Source organism: Balaenoptera borealis (assembly GCF_965194805.1).
Source record: "Balaenoptera borealis genome assembly, chromosome: 3".
In the NCBI taxonomy this organism is placed as follows: Eukaryota; Metazoa; Chordata; class Mammalia; order Artiodactyla; family Balaenopteridae; genus Balaenoptera; species Balaenoptera borealis.
In genome coordinates, this window is record NC_138866.1 from 33,691,741 (window position 1) to 33,714,974 (window position 23,234).

Sequence of the window (23,234 nt, forward strand, 5' to 3'; positions counted from 1 at the left end):
CAGGACTTCAACAGGACTGGGGTAAACAGAGACTCCACTCTTGGAGGGCACACACAAAGTATTGTGTGCATCAGGACCCAGGGGAAGGAGCAGTGACCCCACGGAGACTGAACCAGACGTACCTGCTAGTGTTGGGGGTTCTCCTGCAGAGGCAGGGGGTGGCTGTGGCTCACCGTGTAGACAAGGACACTGGCAGCAGAAGTTCTGGGAAGTACTCCTTGGCGTGAGCCCTCCCAGAGTCTGCCATTAGCCCCACAAGAGCCCGGAGAAGGCTCCAGTGTTGGGTTGCCTCAGGCCAAACAACCAACAGTGAGGGGACCCAGCCCCACCCATCAGGAGGCAAGCAGATTACAGTTTTACTGAGCTCTGCCCACCAGAGCAACAGCCAGCTCTACCCACAACCAGTCCCTCCAATCAGGAAACCTGCACAAGCCTCTTAGATAGCCTCGTCCACCAGAGGGCAGACAGCAGAAGCAAGAAGAACTACATTCGTGCAGCCTGTGGAACAAAAACCACATTCATAGAAAGATGAATGAAAATGAAAAGGCAGAGGGCTATGTACCAGATGAAGGAACAAGATAAAAACCCCAGAAAAACAACTAAAAGAAGTGGAGATAGACAACCTTCCAGAAAAAGAATTAAGAATAATGATAGTGAAGATGATCCAGGACCTCGGAAAAAGAATGGAGTCAAAGATCGAGAAGATGAAAGAAATGTTTAACAAAGACCTAGAAGAATTAAAGAACAAACAAACAGAGATGAACAATACAATAACTGAAATGAAAACTACACTAGAAGGAATCAATAGCAGAATAACTGAGGCAGAAGAACGGATAAGTGACCTGGAAGACAGAATGCTGGAATTCACTGCTGCAGAACAGAATAAAGAAAAAAGAATGAAAAGAAATGAAGACAGCTTAAGAGACCTCTGGGACAACATTAAACGCAACAACATTCACATTATAGGGGTCCCAGAAGGAGAAGACACAGAGAAAGGACGAGAGAAAATCTTTGAAGAGATTATAGTCGAAAACTTCCCTAACATGGGGAAGGAAATAGCCACCCAAGTCCAGGAAGCACAAAGAGTCCCATACAGGATAAACCCAAGGAGAAGCACGCCGAGACACATAGTAATCAAATTGGCAAAAATTAAAGACAAAGAAAAATTATTGAAAGCAGCAAGGGAAAAATGACAAATAACATACAAGGGAACTCCCATAAGGTTAACAACTGATTTCTCAGCAGAAACTCTACAAGCCAGAAGGGAGTGGCATGATATACCTTAAGTGATGAAAGGAAAAAACCTACAACGAAGATGACTCTACCTGGCAAGGATCCCATTCAAATTCCACGGAGAAATCAAAAGCTTTACAGACAAGCAGAAGCTAAGAGAATTCAGCACCACCAAACCAGCTCTACAACAAATGCTAAAGGAACTTCTCTAAGTGGGAAACACAATACAAAAAAACGACCAACAAAAACAAACCCAAACGATTAAGAAAATGGCCACAGGAACATACATATCGATAATTACCTTAAACGTGAATGGATTAAATGCTCCAACCAAAAGACACAGGCTTGTTGAATGGATACAAAAACAAGACCCATACATATGCTGTCTAGAAGAGACCCACTTCAGACCTAGGGACACATACAGACTGAAAGTGAGGGGATGGAAAAAGATATTCCATGCAAATGGAAATCAAAAGAAAGCTGGAGTAGCAATACTCATAACAGATAAAAGAGAATTTAAAATAAAGAATGTTACAAGAGACAAGGAAGGACACTACATAATGATCAAGGGATCAATCCAAGAAGAAGATATAACAATTATAAATATATATGCACCCGACATAGGAGCACCTCAATACATAAAGCAACTACTAACAGCTATAAAAGAGGAAATCGACAGTGACACAATAATAGTGGGGGGCTTTAACACCTCACTTACACAAATGGACAGATCATCCAAACAGAAAATTAATAAGGAAACACAAGCTTTAAATGACACAATAGACCAGATAGATTTAATTGACATTTATAAGACATTCCATCCAAAAACAGCAGATTACACTTTCTTCTCAAGTGTGCATGGAACATTCTCCAGGATAGATCACATCTTGGGTCACAAATCAAGCCTCAGTAAATTTAACAAAATTGAAATCATATCAAGCATCTTTTCTGACCACAATGCTATGAGACTAGAAAACAATTAAAGGGAAAAAAACGTAAAAAACACAAACACATGGAAGATAAAAAATACGTTACTATATAACCAAGCAATCACTGAAGAAATCAAAGAGGAAATCAAAAAATACCTAGAGACAAATGACAATGAAAATACGACGATCCATAACCTATGGGATGCAGCAAAAGCAGTTCTAAGAGGGAAGTTTATAGCTATACAAGCCTACCTCAAGAAAGAAGAAAAATCTCAAATAAACAATCTAACGTTACACCTAAAGGAACTAGAGAAAGAAGAAAAACAAAACCCAAAGTTAGCAGAAGGAAAGAAATCATAAAGATCAGAGCAGAAATAAATGAAATACAAACAAGGAAAACTATAGCAAAGATCAAAAATGTTGGTTCTTTGAGAAGATAAGCATAATTGATAAACCATTAGCCAGACTCATCAAGAAAAAGAGGGAGAGGAACTCAAATCAATAAAATTAGAAATGAAAAAGAAGTTACAACAGACACCGCAGAAATACAAAGCATCCTAAGAGACTACTACAAGCAACTCTATGCCAATAAAATGGACAACCTGGAAGAAAAGGACAAATTCTTAGAAAGGTATAACCTCCCAAGACTGAACCAGGAAGAAATAGAAAATATGAACAGACCAATCACAAGTAATGAAATTGAAACTGTGATTACAAATCTTCCAACAAACAAAAGCCCAGGACCAGATGGCTTCACAGGTGAATTCTATCAAACATTTAGAGAAGAGCTAACACCCATCCTTCTCAAACTCTTCCAAAAACTTGCAGAGGAAGGAACACTCCCAAACTCATTCTATGAGGCCACCATCACCCTGATACCAAAACCAGACAAAGATACTACAAAAAAAGAAAATTACACACCAATATCACTGATGAATATAGATGCAAAAATCCTCAACAAAATACTAGCAAACAGAATCCGACAACACATTAAAAGGATCATACACCACGATCAAGCGGGATTTATCCCAGGGATGCAAGGATTCTTCAATATACGCAAATCAACCAAAGTGATACACCATATTAACAAATTGAAGAAGAAAAACCATATGATCATCTCAATAGATGCAGAAAAAGCTTTTGACAAAATTCAACACCCATTTACGATAAAAACTCTCCAGAAAGTGGGCATAGAGGGAACCTACCTCAACATAATAAAGGCCATATACAACAAACCCACAGCAAACATCATTCTCAATGGTGAAAACCTGAAAGCATTTCCTCTAAGATCAGGAACAAGACAAGGATGTCCACTCTCACCACTCTTATTTAACATAGTTTTGGAAGTCCTAGCCACGGCAATCAGAGAAGTAAAAGAAATAAAAGGAATACAAATTAGGAAAGAGGAAGTAAAACTGTCACTGTTTGCAGATGACATGATACTATACATAGAGAATCCTAAAGATGCCACCAGAAAACTACTAGAGCTAATCAATGAATCTGGTAAAGTTGCAGGATACAAAATTAATGCACAGAAATCTCTTGCATTCCTATACACTAATGATGAAAAATCTGAAAGAGAAATTAAGGAAACACTCCCATTTACCGCTGCAACAAAAATAATAAAATACCTAGGAAGAAACCTACCTAGGGAGACAAAAGACCTGTATGCTGAAAACTATAAGACACTGATGAAAGAAATTAAAGATGATACCAACAGATGGAGAGATATACCATGTTCTTGGCTTGGAAGAATCAATATTGTGAAAATGACTATACTACTCAAAGCAATCTACAGATTCAATGCAATCCCTATCAAATTACCAATGGCATTTTTTACGGAACTAGAACAAAAAATCTTAAAATCTGTATGGAGACACAAAAGACCCCAAATAGCCAAAGCAGTCTTGAGGGAAAGAAACGGAGCTGGAGGAATCAGACTCCCTGACTTCAGACTATACTACAAAGCTACAGTAATCAAGACAATATGGTACTGGCACAAAAACAAACACAGATCAATGGAACAAGATAGAAAGCCCAGAGATAAACCCACGCACCTATGGTCAACTAATCTATGACAAAGGAGGCAAGGATATACAATGGAGAAAAGACAGTCTCTTCAATAAGTGGTGCTGGGAAAACTGGACAGCTACATGTAAAAGAATGAAATTAGAACACTCCCTAACACCATACACAAAAATAAACTCAAAATGGATTCGAGACCTAAATGTAACACCGGACACTATAAAACTCTCAGAGGAAAACATAGGAAGAACACTCTTTGACATAAATCACAGCAAGATCTTTTTTGATCCACCTTCTAGAGTAATGGAAATAAAAACAAAAATAAACAAATGGGACCTAATGAAACTTCAAAGCTTTTGCACAGCAAAGGAAACCATAAACAAGACGAAAAGACAATCCTCAAAATGGGAAAAAATATTTGCAAACGAATCAACAGACAAAGGATTAATCTCCAAAATATATAGACACCTCATGCAGCTCAATATTAAAGAAACAAACAACCCAATCCAAAAATGGGCAGAAGACCTAAATAGACATTTCTCCAAAGAAGACATACAGATGGCCAAGAGACACATCAAAAGCTGCTCAACATCACTAATTATTAGAGAAATGCAAATCAAAACTACAGTGAGGTATCACCTCACACCAGTTAGAATGGGCATCATCAGAAAATCTACAAACAACAAATGCTGGAGAGGGTGTGGAGAAAACGGAACCCTCTTGCACTGTTGATGGGAATGTAAATTGATATAGGCACTATGGAGAAGAGTATGGAGGTGCCTTAAAAAACTAAAAATAGAATTACCATATGACCCAGCAATCCCACTACTGGGCATATACCCAGAGAAAACCATAATTCAAAAAGACACAGGCACCCCAATGTTCATTGCAGCACTACTTACAATAGCCAGGTCATGGAAGCAACCTAAATGCCCATCGACAGACGAATGGATAAAGAAGATGTGGTACATATATACAATGGAATATTACTCAGCCATAAAAAGGAACGAAACTGGGTCATTTGTAGAGACGTGGATGGATCTAGAGACTGTCATACAGAGTGAAGTAAGTCAGAAAGAGAAAAATAAATATCGTATATTAACGCATATATGTGGAACCTGGAAAAATGGTACAGATGAACCGGTCTGCACGACAGAAATTGAGACACAAATGTAGAGAACAAACGTATGGTCACCAAGGGGGGAAAGTGGTGGGGGGTGGGAGTGGTGGTGGGATGAATTGGGCGATTGGGATTGACATGTATACACTGATGTGTATAAAATTGATGACTAATAAGGACCTGCTGTATAAAAAAATAAATTAAATTAAATTCAAAAAAGAAAAAAACCTTAAATTACATGCTTACACTGAATTCATCTCACAAATACAATGCTGAGCAAAAGAAACCAGACACAGAAAAAGTATTAACTAAATGATTCCATTTATTAAATTTCAAAGATACATAGAACTCACCTCTGGTGTTGTAAGAAGTCAGGATATTGGTTACCCTTGATTAGAAGGGGGACATGAGGGCTTCTGGGGTAATGGTCCGTTTCTTTATCTAGTGCTGACTATACAAATGTGCTCACTTTGTGAACATTTATTGACGTATACATTTATAATTTGTGTACTTTTCTGTATTAGTATTATGTTTCAATAAAGTCTGTGTTAAAAAGATTAAAAAAAAAAAAAATAGAAGAGTGACTGAGATCCAAAGAATAAGTGAGTGAACCAAGTATAGGAGGGTTAGGCAGTAACAGCAACCAACAACAGAACAGCTAGAAGGGGATACAGCCGTAAGACATGATTTTTCCTTTTGAGGAGCTTGCAGCCTTCTGAGGAAAAACAAAAAAAAACAGGAGGAGAGAGATAAAATATACCAAGCACCTGGAATGAGGTAACTACTAAAGTTAATGATTAATGGCTACCTCTTACTGAATGTGTCAAACATTGTACAAAGAACATTACAGACATTGTCTCATTTAATCCTCACACCCCTATGAGTCAGATATTATTATCCCCATTTTTCAAATGGGAAACTAAGAGTTCGAACTAGGATAAATAACTTACTCAAGGTCATAAAACTAGCAAACAATGAAGCTATGATTCAAACCCACATCTAACTCCAAAGCCAGTACTCTTAACCACCCAGAACCAGGGTAGATAGCATTGAAGATGATGGGAATTAATCTGATGATGGTACTTAATACACATTGAAAATGGAGCAGATAGATTTGCTGAAAGATGAAGAGCAGCATTTAAATTGAAGAGGTATTAGGTAATATCTACAGGACCAGACAACTAAATGGAAGAGATCCAGTGCATCAAATAGAAGTCCTCTTCCAGCCCCTGTTTTCCTTCTCCAAATGCCACCAATGGAGTTTCTTAATGAGCTTCCAGAGCCAATTTATGAACATAAAAGCACCCCAACACACTCTCTTTTTTTAACTTTTTATTTTGAAATAATTTTAGATTCACCAAATAGTTGCAAAAAGAGTACAGGGAGTTCCAGTATGCTCTTCACCCAGTTTCTCCTAATGTTAACATCTTATATAATCATAGTACAATGATCAAAACCAATAAATTAAGGTTGATGCAATACTAATAACTAAATTTTGCCGGTTTTGAGCAATTAAGTTAAGCTCCCATAAACATTCTTGCACCTATCTATTGATGCCCCTGTGTGTCAGGGGTCTCTAACACCACTTTCTGGCTCAATGATTCACTGAAAGGACTCACAGGACTCAGAAAAGCTCTTACACTCAGTTATGGTTTAGTACAGCAAAAGGATACAGATTGATATAAGCAAAGAGGAAAAGGAGGATGAGCAAAGCCCAGGAGAAACCAGGTACCAGTTTCCAAGTGTCATCCCACAGTGGAGTTGCATGGACGTGTTTAATTCTCCCAGCAATGATGTGTGACAACACATGTGAAGCAAAGTCAACCAGGAAAGCTCACCCAAGTTCTGGTGTCCAGAGTTTTTACTGGGAGTCAGTCACATACTATGCAGGGCCTGCATGACTGACCTTAGCTACTGAGATTCTAGTCCCCAGAGCCAAATAGGTGTTCTCCATAAATCACATTGTTTGCATAAACTACCTGATTCAACTGGTATTGTGTGGACCAAGGCATCAGGCATACAAAAACACTCTTATTAAGCAGAATATTCCAAAGGCTCTGAGTTCATTTCCCAGGAGCTGGCAGTCCTGAAGATAAGACTTCCTTGGGAATATGCTGGGTTTGAGCAACCCACCCCAGCTGAGTTAATACTTTCCTACACAACCTGTGAATACATTTCTGGGTTATCTCATTCGTTTTAACAACACAGTATTCCATTGTATGGATGTTCCACCATTAATTTAGCCAATCACCCACTCATTAATCTTAAATTGTTTCTAGCTTTTTGCTCTAGTCAACAATAAAAACAAGGACTTGGGACTTCCCTGGTGGCACAGTGGTTAAGAATCCACCTGCCAGTGCAGGGGACACGGGTTCAAGCCCTGGTCCAGGAAGATCCCACATGCCGTGAAGCAACTAAGCCCGTGCGCCACAACTACTGAGCCTGTGCTCTAGAGCCCACAAGCCACAACTACTGAGCCCTCACGCCACAACTACTGAAGCCCGTGCACCTAGAGCCCGTGCTCCCCAACAAGAGAAGCCACCGCAATGAGAAGCCTACGCACCGCAAGGAAGAGTAGCCCCCACTCGCCGCAACTAGAGAAAGCCCGCACACAGCAACAAAGACCCAACACAATCAAAAATAAATAAATAAATAAATTTATTTTTTTTAAAAACCAATAAAAACAAAGTTTTATAAATTATAAAGAGCTACACAAAGGAAAGATATAATTTTTCTAGAATTATTCTCACTAACTAATGAAATAAAATAAAGGTTTAGTCTAGTCTATGAGTTTCAGCCACCTGAATGAATATAGGGCATCTTTAAGGATAATCTGACTTCAAATGTGAGTTAGCAAACACAAGGCACTTAAGAAAAACAAAAAAAAATGTAAAAGACTTTTCTTACCTCATAGAATTCCCAGTGTTTGCTTTCAGTAATTAATATGAAAGTAATCAAAGTAAACCAAAAATTATATGATTTCTGAAAAATCATACAGTAACATTACACAACAATAAAATGTAACTCTAGAGTTTTAATGGCTTAGTTACATATATCTAGAGTGTAGGGTTTCTATTTCACAATTAGAGAAACTTCATTAGGCTTTCACAGAAATGCAAGTCCTGAATTTTTACATTTATGACGAGAATAAATGTTAAAATTGGGTTCATACATATCTTTTTCCTCGATCTCACAAGTCATAAACATTCTATTACAATTTTGTAATTAACAAAACTTTAATTATTTTAAACGCATTGGCCTAGCTTCCTTTTTTTTTAATTTTCAATATTTATTAGTATCTAAGATAAGTCATAATCCTATAAGTTAAACCCACTTTGCATGATGGGACAGCTAAAAGTAAAAGAAGAGAAATTCTGGCCCATATGAAATTTACCATTAAACTGAGAAAAAAAATATTTTTATGCTTTTGTCAAATAATAATAAAAAGTTTAACCTTGTAATATTTGCCTCAAAACAAAAACAAATAGTTTCCACTTGCCAAAGATTTTAAACCCTTATGTCCTTAAAATATGATAATAGAGAATATACATTTTAATTCATTTTTCTAAACAGCTTTAAATATTTTATGAGCATTAATATTTCAAAAGAAATCGCATTATGCAATAAATTAGAGCAATGCATTTTCTCAAAAAACATACAATCAATAACACAGACAGAAACAAGAGAAAATCAAGAAAACAGATGGCAACAAGAGAAAAACCTGTCAAAACCACATCTCAGTAAAATAATTTGGATTTTAACAACTTTCAATGAAAATAAGACTTTTCCTTCTTAGAATGTTTAAATAGTATATTCAAATTTTTCTTGATATACCAGTTTTCTAAATATTGGTAACTGGTACTAGTTCCCTTACAGCAGAAAACATTTGTACAATATCAAGAAATGAAGGTAAAAGAAGATAGAGGGGAAAGAGACAGGAAACTTCAGTGCTACTCATATACCAACAACTGAAGTTACCGTGTTGAAAATTCTCTGAAACAGTAAAAATTTAGATCTTGGCATTTTGTGCACTTTTCTGGTATTTGTACGGGCCTGTTCAGGATGCATTGGAAGCATTTTCAAAGAAGCACCACCATCATTCTGTAGATCTCAGAAAAAAAGAGAATCCTACTGTAGGAAAAAACCTCAGAACTGGCACCCAAAAGACCTTACATTCTACCCATTCATCTGCCCTCTCCTATGCTAAAAATAGGAGAACAAGTAAGGTCACCTCTCGGCCTCAGTGTCATCTATAAAATGAAGGAGCTAATCTAAATGATCTTTAGACCTTAAGGTCTAAAGGTCTTTTTTGGCAAGAAAATCTCATTATTTTAACCTGATACATAATTAACAATATGTATAATAACTGTTTTGTACGATATTTAGAAATCAATGATAACAAGCAACATAAATAACCATAACCACAATTTATTTTATACAGGTAATATTTAAATTCTTCTCTTATGTTATTTTCATTAATTATAAATGGTTTTAGAGCCTACTGTTTTTTCTAATACTAGCATGGACACACTTTAAAAAGACAAAGATCTTCTATAATGGAAAAGAATCTGAAAAAGAATATATACATATATGTATATGTATAACTGAATCACTTTGCTGTACACTTGAAACAAACAAAACATTGTCAATTAACTACACTTCAATTTAAAAAAAAAAAAAGACAAAGGTTTTTCATCCTACATCCCAATAGCAGAGTGTCCCTTAAACTTCCCCCACAAATTTCAGGAAAAAACTTCTACGAGACTAGTACAACTGTGTTTCTCAAACTGTAGTCGGTGAACATATTCAAAGTTTTGTAAATTGTCTCTGAGAATTTTTAAATTTTATATTTCCATTTCAATGATAGCCTCAAAATATTAGTATAGGCATTTTATAATTAAAAACTGCCAACAGATATTAATGGATATTTTCAATCAAGTGATGTCAAGTGGTACAATTTTAATTGTCAGAGACTAATAAGAAAAAAGTAATGGCAGAATTCAAACGTAAATGCATTCATGCCCAGGTAAGGGCCAAATGATGTTACCCTTCCCAAACAGAAGAAGGTTTTGTAGTAGTTCAAAGTTGAGTCATCATATGAACTACAGTAAATACACATACACACACACACACACACACACACACGCACACATATAATTCAAAAGAAGCTATGCTATAAGATATTTATATTGCAAGTGATAATTTAATTTAGCAAATGATCATCTATAACATTAGAATAATTACTTTGAATAGTATTGTTTATTCAATACAACCCATTTTTATGGTTTCATAAGTATGATTTAATATGAAGAGTTATTAGCTAGTTTTATAATTTTTTTTTTTTTAAATAGATACAAATCTGTAGCTATTTATAGTGGACTTAGGGTTTTCAAGGACTGATCTTTAGATGTTGACATTTGAACATCTGCTTTTTTTTTTTTTTTTAAAGTTTAGGGCTGCTCTGTTTATTTATTTATTTATTTATTTATTTATTTATTTATGGCTGTGTTGGGTCTTCGTTTCTGTGCGAGGGCTTTCTCTAGTTGTGGCAAGCGGGGGCCACTCTTCATCGCAGTGCGCGGGCCTCTCACTATCGCGGCCTCTCCTGTTGCGGAACACAGGCTCCAGACGCGCAGGCTCAGTAATTGTGGCTCACAGGCCCAGCCGCTCTGCGGCATGTGGTATCTTCCCAGACCAGGGCTCGAACCCGTGTCCCCTGCATTAGCAGGCAGATTCTCAACCACTGCACCACCAGGGAAGCCCCTATAATTCTATATATTTCTGTGATATTATAATAAATCTGAAGTCAGAAATGGGGGTTAAGAGCATATCACTTGCATTTAAAAGGGGCCAATGCCTTAAACTAGTTTGAGAAAACACTGCTTTATGAGCAGACTGCTCTCGTACCTTTCCTCCAAATTCCTTAATCTACTGGTAGCACCAGCCCTGGGTCCACGGCTAGAGAGAAAAGAGAAGGGTCCAGATCAGGGGATGGCAAATTGGGGCCCATGGCCCTCTATCTGGTTTTGTAAACAAGGTTTTATTGAACTATAACCATACCCATTCGTTTACAAATTGTTTATGGCTACTTTTATGCTACCATGGCTGAGTTGAGTAGTTACAACAGAGACATTAGGGCCCACAAAGCCTAAAATATTACTATCTGGCTCTTCACAGAAGTTTACTGACCTTTGGCACAGTTAGTTAACAGGGCAAAATGAGTATGGGCTCACTGGCATCTGAAAGTCCTGGAGCAAACAAGTGGGAAACAAAGTATTACTGTTTCTGGAAGGAAATAAGACAATAAGATTCTCTGATTTATAAAAGGAAGGTGTTAAATATTAGATATAAGGGCTCCTTACAGCTTTTTTTATTTGTTAAGCTGTATATGAGCCTCTGTGCTAAGTATATTTAATTCAAAAGAACAACCAATTACTACTATAAGGGAAATACTTTTTTTTTTTAAGTACTATCCTCTTTTCCAAGGATCTACTGAAAAATGGGCACTATCCCACTGTTTTAAAGTTGGGCATTACTGGACTTCCCTGGTAGCACAGTGGTTAAGAACCCACCTGCCAATGCAGGGGACACGGGTTTCATCCCTGGTCCGGGAAGGTCCCACATGCCTCAGAGCAACTAAGCCTGTGTGCCACAACTACTGAGCTCGAGCGCCACAACTACTGAAGCCCACGTGCTTAGAGCCCGTGCTCCGCAATAAGAGAAGCCACCACAATGAGAAGCCCACGCACTGCAACAAAGAGTAGCCCCCGTTTGTCTCAACTAGAGAAAGCCCATGTGCAGCAACACAGACCCAACGCAGCCAAAAATAAAATAAATAAATAAATTTATTTTAAAAATAAATAAATAAAAATAAAGTTGGGCATTATTACTCTCACTTTACACATTAGGAAACTGAAAAACAGAAAAGTAATTAAGTTATAGTTATACAGGTAGTAAATGGAGGAGTCTGAATTCTAACCCAGATCTGTTTGGGTTGTTTCTGGTGTTTGGTGATTATGAATTACACTACTAAAAACATTTTCAGATTTTTGCATGATATATATCATTTATTAGGGTAAAAAAAAATACCTAGGAGAAAGATTGCTCAGTCATATAGTTAAAGTAGATGTTTAACTTTACAAGAAATGGTCAAAATGTTTTCCAAGGTGGCAATACCATCTAGCATTTCCGTCAGCATGTAGGAGAATTCGAGCTGCTCTGTATCCATGTATCCTTGTCAGTACTTGGTATTGTCAGGGTTTTTGCTTTTGTTTTTTGAACCATTCTAATAGGTGTATAGTAGTATTTCATTGTGATTTTACTTTGCATTTCCCTAATGACTAATAATTTTGAGCACTTATTTGCCACCTGTATATCTTCTTTGCTGAAGTGTTTATCCAAATCTTTTGCCCATTTTTTTGCCCATTTTTAAAATTAGATTGTTACTGAGTTTTCATAGTCCTTTATATTTCTAGTTACCAGTCCTTTAACATATGAGTTACACAAATATTATCTCCTAGTCTGTGGCTTGTTTTTTCATCTTCTTAAGTATCTTCAAAGAATAGAAATGTTAATTTTTTATGGTTCTTTTTTTTTTTTTAATAAATTTATTTATTTTTGGCTGCATTGGGCCTTCATTGCTGTGTGTGGGCTTTCTCTAGTTGTGGCGAGCAGGGGCTACTCTTCATTGCGGTGCACGGACTTCTCATTGTGGTGGCTTCTCTTGTTACAGAGCACGGGCTCTAGGCGTGTGGGATTCAGTAGTTGTGGCACGTGGGCTCAGTAGTTGTGGCTCGCGGGCTCTGGAGCACAGGCTCAGTAGTTGTGGTGCACAGGCTTAGTTGCTCTGCGGCATGTGGGATCTTCCCGGACCAGGGCTCGAACCCGTGTCCCCTGCATCGGCAGGCGGATTCTTAACCACTGCGCCACCAGGGAAGTCCCTGGTGCATATTTTTAATGTCATTTAAAAAATCTTTGCCTGGCCCAAGGCCACAAATATTTTCTCCCATGTTTTTTTTCCAGAAGTTTTATAGTTTTAGGTTTTATGTTACAGTGTGTAAACCATTTTGAGTTGGGTTTCTATAATAGTGCAAGTCAAGATTTGTTTGTTTTTTACATATGGATATCCAATGGTTCTAGCACAATTTGTTGACAAACTATCCCTTTTCCATTGAATGACCTTAGCATCTTTGTTCAAAATTAACTGACTGTAAATCTATGGATTTATTTCTGCACTCTCTATTCTGTTCCATTGATCTGGTGTCAATCCTATCACCAATACAACACTGTCTTAATTATTGTGGCTTTCTAGTAGGTCTTAAAATCAGGGAGTGTGAGTCTTCTAACTATGCTTTCCTTTTTATAAATTGTTCTAACTGTTCTCTATCTTTTGCTTTTCTACCTAAATTTCACAGTCAGATTGTTGACTTCTACCCAAAAGCCTACTGGGATTTTGATTGGGATTGTGTATTGAATACATAGAGCAATTTGGAGAGGATGAACATCTTGACACTGGTGAGTCTTCAGTCCATGAGCATGCTATGTTTTCATTTATTTAGGTCTACTTTGAGTTCTCTCATCAATGCTTTATAGTTTTCAGTATGAAAATCTGACATATATTTTGTTTCATTTATCACCAAGATTTCATGGTTTTGGTATTCTTATTAATGGTATAGGTTTTCAGTTTCAGTTTCTAATTGTTCACCACTAGCATATAGAGAAACAATTAATTTCTATATATCGATTCTCATATCCTGTAATCTTGCTAAAATCACTTGTTAAATCTAGTAGCTTTTTGGGTAAAATCTTTGGGATTTTCTACCAAACATATCATATTGTCTATGAATAAAGATAGTCTTATTTCTTCTTTTCTAATCTAAATACAGGTATACTTAAATTCTTTTTCTTGCCATATCACACTGGCTAGAGTCTACAATACACTGTTGATTAGAAATGGCAAGAATAGGCCATCTCTGCCTTATTCCCAATCTTAGGAAGAAAGAATTCAATATTTCACCATTAAGTATGATGTTAGCTGTAGTTTTTTAGTAGATGCCCTTTATCAGGTTGAGAAAGTTCCCTTCTACTCCTGGTTTGCTCAGAGTTTTCATCATGAATAGCTAATGAATTTTGTCAATTGTTTTTCCTTCCTACATCTACTGAGATGATCCTTTTTTTTTAATGTGTTGCTGTAGTAAATTTTATATTTTAATGTTGCATTCAAAATCAATGAAGCATTCCTGAAATAAGCTGTACTTGGTCATGATGCAGTTATCTTTTTTATTTATTGCTGAATTTAATTTGTTAATATATTTTAAGGATTTGTGTATTTATGTTCATGAGGAACACCACTCTGTAGTTTTCTTATAAATTTTCTGGAAGGTTTGTATAGAATTGACATTATTTCTCCCTTAAATGTTTCATAGATTTTACCAGTAAAGACTTTGGACCTAGCATTTTCTTTGTGAGATTTTTAATTACAGATTCAACTTCTTTAACAGATATAGAACTATCCAGGTTATCTCTTTCTTCCTCAGTAAGCTTTGATAGTTTGTGTCTTTCAAAGAATCTGTCCATTTCATCTAAGTTATCAAACTTACTGAAATGAAGTTGCTCATAACATTCCCTTATTATTCATTTAATATTTGTAGGACCTTCAGTGATATCCCCTCTTTCATTCTTGATATTGCTAATTTGTTTTTCTCTTGGTCAGTCTGGGGACAGTTTTATCAATTTTATTAATCTTTGCAAAGAACTAGCTTTCTATTTCATTGATTCTTTTCTCTATTGTTTCCTATTTTTAATTTCATGGATTCATGCTTTTATCTTTATTATTTCCTTCCTTCTGCTTATTTTGGGTTTAATTTGTTCTTCTTCTTGTATTTTTTACAAGCTTAGATCACTGATTTGAAAACTTTTCTTTTCCAGTATAAGCATTTAATTAAATAAACTTCCCTCTAAGCACTGATTTAGCTGCAATCCACAAATTTTGATATATTGTATTTTCATTTTTATTTACTTCAAAATATTTTCTAAGTTCTCTTGTGATTTATTCTTTGACTCATGGGTTATTTAGAAGTGTTTTTGTTTAATTTCCAAATATCTGTGGATTTTCCAGACATGTTTCTGTTATCAATTTCTAGTTTAATTCTCTTGGGGTCAAAAAACACACTTTGTATGATTTCTATCTTTTAAGTATGTTGAGATTTATTGTATGTCCCCAAATATGGTCTATATTGGTGAATATCTCATGTGTACCAGAAAGGAATACATATTCTGCAGGCATTTGAATGGAATGTTTTGTAAATACCGATTAGATGAAGTTGACTGATTATGTTATCCAAGTCTTCTGACTTTCTGCCCATTAATTCCATCAATTACTGAGAAAGGATGTTGAACTCTCCACACACGCAGGCATACTTGCATACAAACACACATATAATCATCTTCCATATCCATGGGTTCCATATCTGTGGATTCAACCAACCATGGATCAAAAATTCTCACTTGGAGAATTTTTTTTTCTAATCTATGATACATTTTACTTTTTTATTTTTTATTAATTTTTATTGGAGTATAGTTGCTTTACAATTCTGTGTTTACTTGGAGAATTTTTGATGCAAAACCCTGGACACAAAACCCACGGATAAGGAGGACCACCATTTTATATAAGGGACTTGAACATCTACAGATTTTGGTATCTGCAGGGGTCCTGGAAGCAAGCCTCTGCAGATACTGAGGGACAACTGTACATACCATACACAAACATATACACAATGTGACAATCAAAATTAAATACAAATTATATTTTAAGCTTTTTTCCCACATTTTAAAAGCACTGAAAGTTCACTGTAGAGAAATATTTAAATTCAATGAAGTACTCAACCCACAGCCAAGTTGGTTTTACTCTTTACTCTCATTTGAATGAAGATAACTAGAGTGTATCAAAATGCCAGGTATCCTGGCCCTATCCACCATCTCAGATCCACAGCCAAAGAACAGGCTGGAATGCTTGGCTTTCTACCCAATCTTCAGAGGCCATCAGACATTCGCTTACCACAGTTTTACTAAACTGAGATAAATCTCTTCCAATTCCTGGCTCTGTGACACTATCTAGATCTCTAAAGCCTTTTCCAAGTTTAAGAATCTTAAGAATTCTTTTTCTTCCTATAAGACACCAGTGTGAACTGAGTCCAGCTCCCATATAATAAGATTCTGCCATCTAAAGTTACATTTTATTACTATTATAAATAGCAAACAATATTAAAGATAGGATCAAAGTAGAGATAAAAGCAAATAATAAAATTTAAGTTCAGTATAAACATACATAAGATTAAATCAAGTCTAAGAAGAAAAGCAGTATCTAAATTCATACATTCAAAAACATTTACTGAGTGCCTACTATGCGTTAGGCACTATTCCTGGTACTGAGAATAAAGCCATGAACAAAGTAGACAGAATCCTTTTAACCGTACTATGGGGTGGTGGGGACACACAAACAATAAACATAAATATATAATGCTAGAGGGTGAAAACTATGATGGAGGAACATAAAGCATAATAAGAGACATGGAGAGGCAGGGAGTGTGGTTAATACTTATATGGTCAGGGAAGCCCTCACTAATAACAGGAGACAATATGGATAATGGATATAGAGGAGGGATATTCCAGGCTGAGGAACAGCAAACACTTCTTGGGGCAGGAATGTTTGTTGGCACGTTTAAGTACCAGGAAGCGTAAGGTTTGCTAATTTGAAAGGTATGATGAACCAGAAAACAACACACCTTTTAAGGCATTTACTTCCATATGAAGCCACCTATTCAAAGTATAGCATAAAAGCTTAAAAGTTTATGATTTTCCATTTAAGTGAGGTAATTAGGCTAGGAAAATTCTGAGACTTCCTAAAGGAAGTATTTTTCAAAAGCCTTCTAAAACCAATACTGATTTGTCAGAAAAACCAATACCATACTGTGTTACATAAGTACATGTTATATTCTGCATTTACCTCTGAACAGAAAAACAAAGGCAAAGACAGCAGGATATGGGGATACTAAGTACCTATTCTTTCAAAGGGCTCTATTAAAAACAAAGAAAAGCAGAGCCCCTTTCTCACTCAGGAAAATAAATAATCACCTCAGAAAAAACTGAAACATATTAGCCTACAATTACAATTTAAAAGCAAACAGGGACTTCCCTGGTGGCGCAGTGGATAAGACTCCGCGCTCCCAATGCAGGAGGCCCAGGTTCCATCCCTGGTCAGGGAACTATCCCACATGCGTGCCGCAACTAAGAGTTCGCATGCCGCAACTAAGGAGCTCTCCTGCCACACCTAAGACCCGGCGCAAACAAATAAATATTTTAAATAAATAAAAACAAACAAATATAACTTTTAAAAAGCGAATTTTCATATTTTACACAAGATTAAGTCAGACAACAATATGAATAAAATAAACATATATACTTAACTTTTCCACTCAATCAAGTAACTCTATAAAATATTTTTAAATTCCCTTATTCTCCTTGACCAGGGAAAATATGGATTTGAATTTGTCCTTTTAAGCAACCATAATAAAATTTAAAAGATAAGCATCATCCAAGATAAGCTTTACAGCACTCTATTCACCAGGAATTATACCATATAATCCAAAATATGAATTTAAAAGCCATTAAAACATGTAGAACTTTTTGAATGCCATATTTTCTCCCTCGACTTCTTGCTTAGGTTTATAAATCTCAAAGGCTATGTGGTAGTTTCCACTAACAGTACATATTCTCTACGTTACAAAGATCCAAGGTTTTAATTTTCCAAACAAATCTAAAAATTATAAAATCATCACTAAATTTCATCTCAGTTTAAGGAATTTTCCTATCTTCTGTTGTGATGATGCATGGCTAAAATTGAAAAGCCTGACAATGCTAAATGTTGGTGAGACTTCAGAGCAAGTTGCACTCTTCCACACACTGCTAATGGGAATATAACTTAGTACTCATGTATGCCTTGTAGCTTACCCACCACAAACCCTTGCAATACACCTCATCTTCAGATTTCCTGATCACAATTCCCACTACTGAAAGTCATGCCAAGAGTAATTTTTCAAGTTTTCCTTACTTACGCTTTCATTACTATCACTCCAAACACCCTAAAAAATCAACCTCTGGCTTTTGAAGCAAACCAAATCCTATGGTGTACAAAACAGCACTGAACACAACAACAATATCTAAACCTTAAATACTTATAAAACTGACAACTTCCGCCATAAAAAAAAAAAAGCTGTATAGAAATAGACACAGGCAATTTCATGGAGTTTTAATACTTATTACTTATCTCAGTGTGATAAAAGTAATACAAAAACATGCACAAAAACTAAACAATGAGAGAGAAGAAAAGTACTGACTATAGGAACTTTGGAAAACAATATTTAAATCTTCTTAGGCTCAAATTGTGAAAAGGACGAAATAATCTCAAGAGATGAACAAATTTTAGAAGATGGTGGTATTTGCTATAGCAATTAGACTGTGCTACCATTAAAAAGTCATGTTTTAATTTCCTTTTAATTATATTATTTTATGTTATAGGTTAGTGAAAATATAAAAGAAAGGAAAAAAAGAAAGAAAGAGGAAAAAAAGAGAAAAAGAAAAACTTACTGGGATTGAAAATTCCTCAGCCAAATACTTCAAAGAGGCTGCTTCTCTTGCCAAGAACTTGTTCCTTTCTCTCATGTTGCCCTGAAGTTGTGTATCAAACTCCTTTCTTACCACAGAAGCAACAGAGTCGATAATCACAAGTTTAACTCCTTTTGAAATAATTTCTTCTTCCAAGGATTCAATCCTGTAAAAGCAGAATTTATAAAACAGTGGATAAATTTAAGGTATAATTTAAAAAAATAGGGCATGGAAACGTTAACTACCTTTAAAACAACAAATTATTCTTCCCTAAGTTACAGTAATTATTGCAGATAGTCAATAAACATACATTATTTTCAGCTCTTCTATATATATTGCACTCTTTTGGAAACAGGCCAAAATGTTTTCATTTAGCTTCACTCCTTGGTTTCCTTTTTTTTTTTTTTTTTTAATCAAACATTTACCTAATCTACCTCAAATGTGAAACGTGTCGATATTTATTTCTCTTCTGACAATTTGTATCAGCTCAAATGTAGATTTTACTGCTTATCCACTTTTTTTTTTTTTTTAATTTATTTATTTATTTTTGGCTGTGTTGGGTCTTCGTTTCTGTGCGAGGGCTTTCTTCATTTCTGTGCGAGGGCTTTCTCTAGTTGTGGCAAGCGGGGGCCACTCTTCATCACGGTGCGCGGGCCTCTCACTATCGCGGCCTCTCTTGTTGCGGAGCACAGGCTCCAGATGCGCAGGTTCAGTAATTGTGGCTCACGGGCCCAGTTGCTCCGCGGCATGTGGGATCTTCCCAGACCAGGGCTCGAACCTGTGTCCCCTGCATTGGCAGGCAGACTCTCAACCACTGCGCCACCAGGGAAGCCCCTATCCACTTTTTTTTTAAATTTATTTATTTATTTATTTTGGCTGTGTTGGGTCTTTATTTCTGTGCGAGGGCTTTCTCTAGTTGCAGCGAGCGGGGGCCACTCTTTATCACGGTGCGTGGGCCTCTCACTGTCGCGGCCTCTCGTTGCAAGCACAGGCTCCAGACGCGCAGGCTCAGTAGTTGTGGCTCACAGGCCCAGTTGCTCCGCAGCATGTGGGATCTTCCCAGACCAGGGCTCGAACCCGTGTCCCCTGCATTGGCAGGCAGATTCTCAACCACTGCGCCACCAGGGTAGCCCCCTTGGTTTTCTTATGATACTGCTAAAGCTCCAGTTTAGAGCAAAACTGCTTGCCGTAGCCAGGCTCCAAAATGCTCCCCATTTACTCCCACCTCCTGGTATTCACATCCTTGTGGAGTCCCCTCCCACATTGTACCAGGGTTGTCCTGTGAACCAATAGCATATGACAAAATGACAGTACACCGTTTCTGAGAGTAGGTTGTAAAAGACTACAGCATCCATCTTGGGCTCTTTCTTACTTGCCCACTCTCTCTCAGAGCACTGGCTCTGGCGGAGGCAAGATAACCACTGTGGACCAAAAATGTCGCCTGCCACATCAGTAAACAAAAGATGTTGAGGCCATCAAGCCATCAGCCACTGCAGCTGCCCTGACTGTGCACCCTGAGGGAATTCAGGATAGAGAAAAGCAAGATACTGGCCCTAGACAGTTAAGGTGCATATCAAAGGAATGATTTCAATGAGCCCAGACTCTTGCATCTTCCCATACATAGAAAAGTGCTAAATTCATTAACTCAAGATGTTTGTTTTTTCTTTAATTAACAGTAATTTTCTGATGTTCCAACTACCTTGTTTTTGTTGCAAAACCTCCTATATCCTAGCTTCTCCCTTACCTCTTTGGAGCAGTCCCTCAGAGCTATCTGAGAGGCTGCCTCCTGGGCTTAAGTCCTCAGTATGTCTGCTGAATAAAACATAATTCTCAACTTTTAGGTTGTGTGCTTTTTTTTTTTCAGTCAACAACATGTTGTAAGCAGCCCTATGGAGAGACCCACATAGTGAGAACTAGAGGCCTCTCCAGGAAGAAAGGGAGGCCTTCCAGCAACTACATGAATGATCCTGGAATTCTCTAAGATTCTCCAGCCTCAAGCGACCCTTGAGATGACTACAACCCTGGCCAACAGCTTAACTGCAAGCTCTTGAGCAACCCTGAGCCAGAAATACTCAACTAAGCCATTCCCAGATACCTAACCCTCAAAAACTATGTGAGATAACAGATGTTTACTGTTTTAAGCTGCTAAACTTTGGGGTAATTTGTTAATGGAACAGTAGATAATATATCACTTAATTAGTTAAATCTAAAACATTTTATTCATTTAAAATATTTTTCATTTTTAAAGAAATACTTCAACCAATAGTAGTAAATAAAGAACACTGAAATAATCATTTCTCATAATCCTAATATGTAGGGACTTTTTTTTACTCAGAAGCTGAAAACATGAAAAACAAAAAATAAACCTTCAAAGTATTACTAAAATACCAAAATCTAAGACAGCATACCTTTGTAGAACTTCATCACAGCTGAGTTCCCGATAAAGATGAACTTTACTGCTTGTCAAAAGTAATTTTTCTTCAGTGTTAAAATATCTGGGAAAACGAGATTCTGCTATCTCAACCAGTCTGTGGAGGAAAAAATAGCACAAGCAAAAACAGTCAATATTTTTTTGCCATTTGCAGCAACATGAATGGAGGGCATTATGCTAAGTGAAATGAGTCAGACAGAGAAAGATGAATACTGTATGTTATCACCTATATGTGGAATCTAAAAAAATACAACAAACTAGTGAATATAACAAAAAAGAGGCAGACTCATAGATACAGAGAACAAACTAATGGTTACCAGTGGGGAGGGGAGGGGAGGGGCAATATAGGGTTGGGGGTGTGGGAGGTTCAAACTACTGGGTTTAAGATAGGCTCGAGGGTATATTGTACAACATGGGGAATGTAACCAATATTTTGTAATAACTAAATGGAAAGTAACCTTTAAAAATTGTACCAAAAAATTAAAATACATAAATAAATAAATAGTCAATATTTAAGGCCACATAAATTTTACTTAGGAAACTCATAAGCCGTAAGTAACACTGGAAAAAAAGCCTTATCAATAGAGCAGGTATCAAAAAAAAAAGAGCAGGTGTAAGCAAAATGGCTTCATATACAATTATGGAATGTAAGCCCTCGTTTGTAAGCACTAAAAGAGATTACCAGTCAGAGCACAAGCCTAGCAAGGGCTTTTAATCTCATCTAATGCTGAGCAAGCAATATCTCTGAGGTTTAACATAAAAATATATGGTTTTTTACAAATGAAAATTTGACTAGCACCATATGTTTAGTAAATAAGAAAAATGCTTTCATTTTCAGAAATGAAATATATTTGAATATAGAATATTATCATTCTAATAATCAGATATCAGTAAATCTCCATGTCTCAGACCAGAAAAATATGTTTTCTCAATTAAAACTTAAATACATACAAAATAAGTGCTATCCAATAGTTCCTTGGTAAACAGGAAACTATTTTCTAAACAAATGGATGTGTCCAATATTTCCTTAGTAAACAAAAAATTATTTTCTGAACACTGAATTCCGACCTCAAAGCTAGATCTAATGCATGGGGTAGGCCGAGCATTAGAGAGTGACAAGTTGAAACAGATGCAACTATAATCGTTACTAATACAGGACATGGAGTGGTACTAGAAATTTCAAATATTTCTGGCTAAAAATACAAAAATGTAAATCTTTGAGTGTAATTGTCTCCTATTTAAAATGATACTTTATCAGCCCCATACTTAACCATCCAAGGGTGACTGGGAGGAAGGACAATAAATACTAAATACTATATACTATAGTATATATAGTATATATATACTATATACATAAAAATACTATATTTTATGTTCCATTTAACAACACAAAAGTATTACAGAAGAGTGTTTTCATTTCTAAATAGTTAATGAGCTCCAAGAAGAGGCTGAGAATGTTAAAGAGAGGAAAATAAGTTCCTCACATATGCCATACTCAGAAATGAAAGAGAAACTCTAAAACAGGAAAGAAAAAAAATAAAACTAGTTAATAACATTCTTCAAAAAGTATATTTTGAACAATTTGAAAAGAAAAGGCATCATTGGTTCGAACAGGAAGAGGAAAAATTACTTTAGGAGTAAGGAATAGTACCGAAAGTTGTGTAAAAAGTTGAGTACAGAATGGATCAAATGACCATTCAGGAAAACTACTTGAGAGAGGGAGGCATAGGGACTGGAAAAGAAGGAGGAAATGAGGTAAGTGATGAAAGCAAGAAGAAATGAGATGACACTGGCAAAGCAGAATGGGCAAATTTAGAGAGTCTGGGGAAAATGT

General features: G+C 36.3%; 1 protein-coding gene across 13 annotated transcripts in view; it reads right to left on the reverse strand.

Annotated features, from left to right (window-relative positions):
- RAD51B (RAD51 paralog B) overlaps positions 1-23,234 on the reverse strand; it is a 734,492-nt gene that overhangs the window by 655,789 nt on the left and 55,469 nt on the right. For 12 of the 13 annotated variants that reach the window (XR_014242387.1, XR_014242388.1, XR_014242389.1 and 9 more), the window contains 2 exons: positions 21,378-21,497; positions 18,952-19,135 (listed from right to left, as the gene is read on the reverse strand). Coding sequence is in view for 5 of the 13 variants with exons in the window: in XM_082384412.1 (XP_082240538.1) it covers positions 18,952-19,135; positions 21,378-21,497 (304 nt within the window). In the remaining 8 variants the exon portion in view is untranslated. Of the gene's footprint in view, positions 1-5,916; positions 6,023-18,951; positions 19,136-21,377; positions 21,498-23,234 lie in introns of those variants that run through there. The other variant, XM_082384410.1, reaches the window with a different exon arrangement.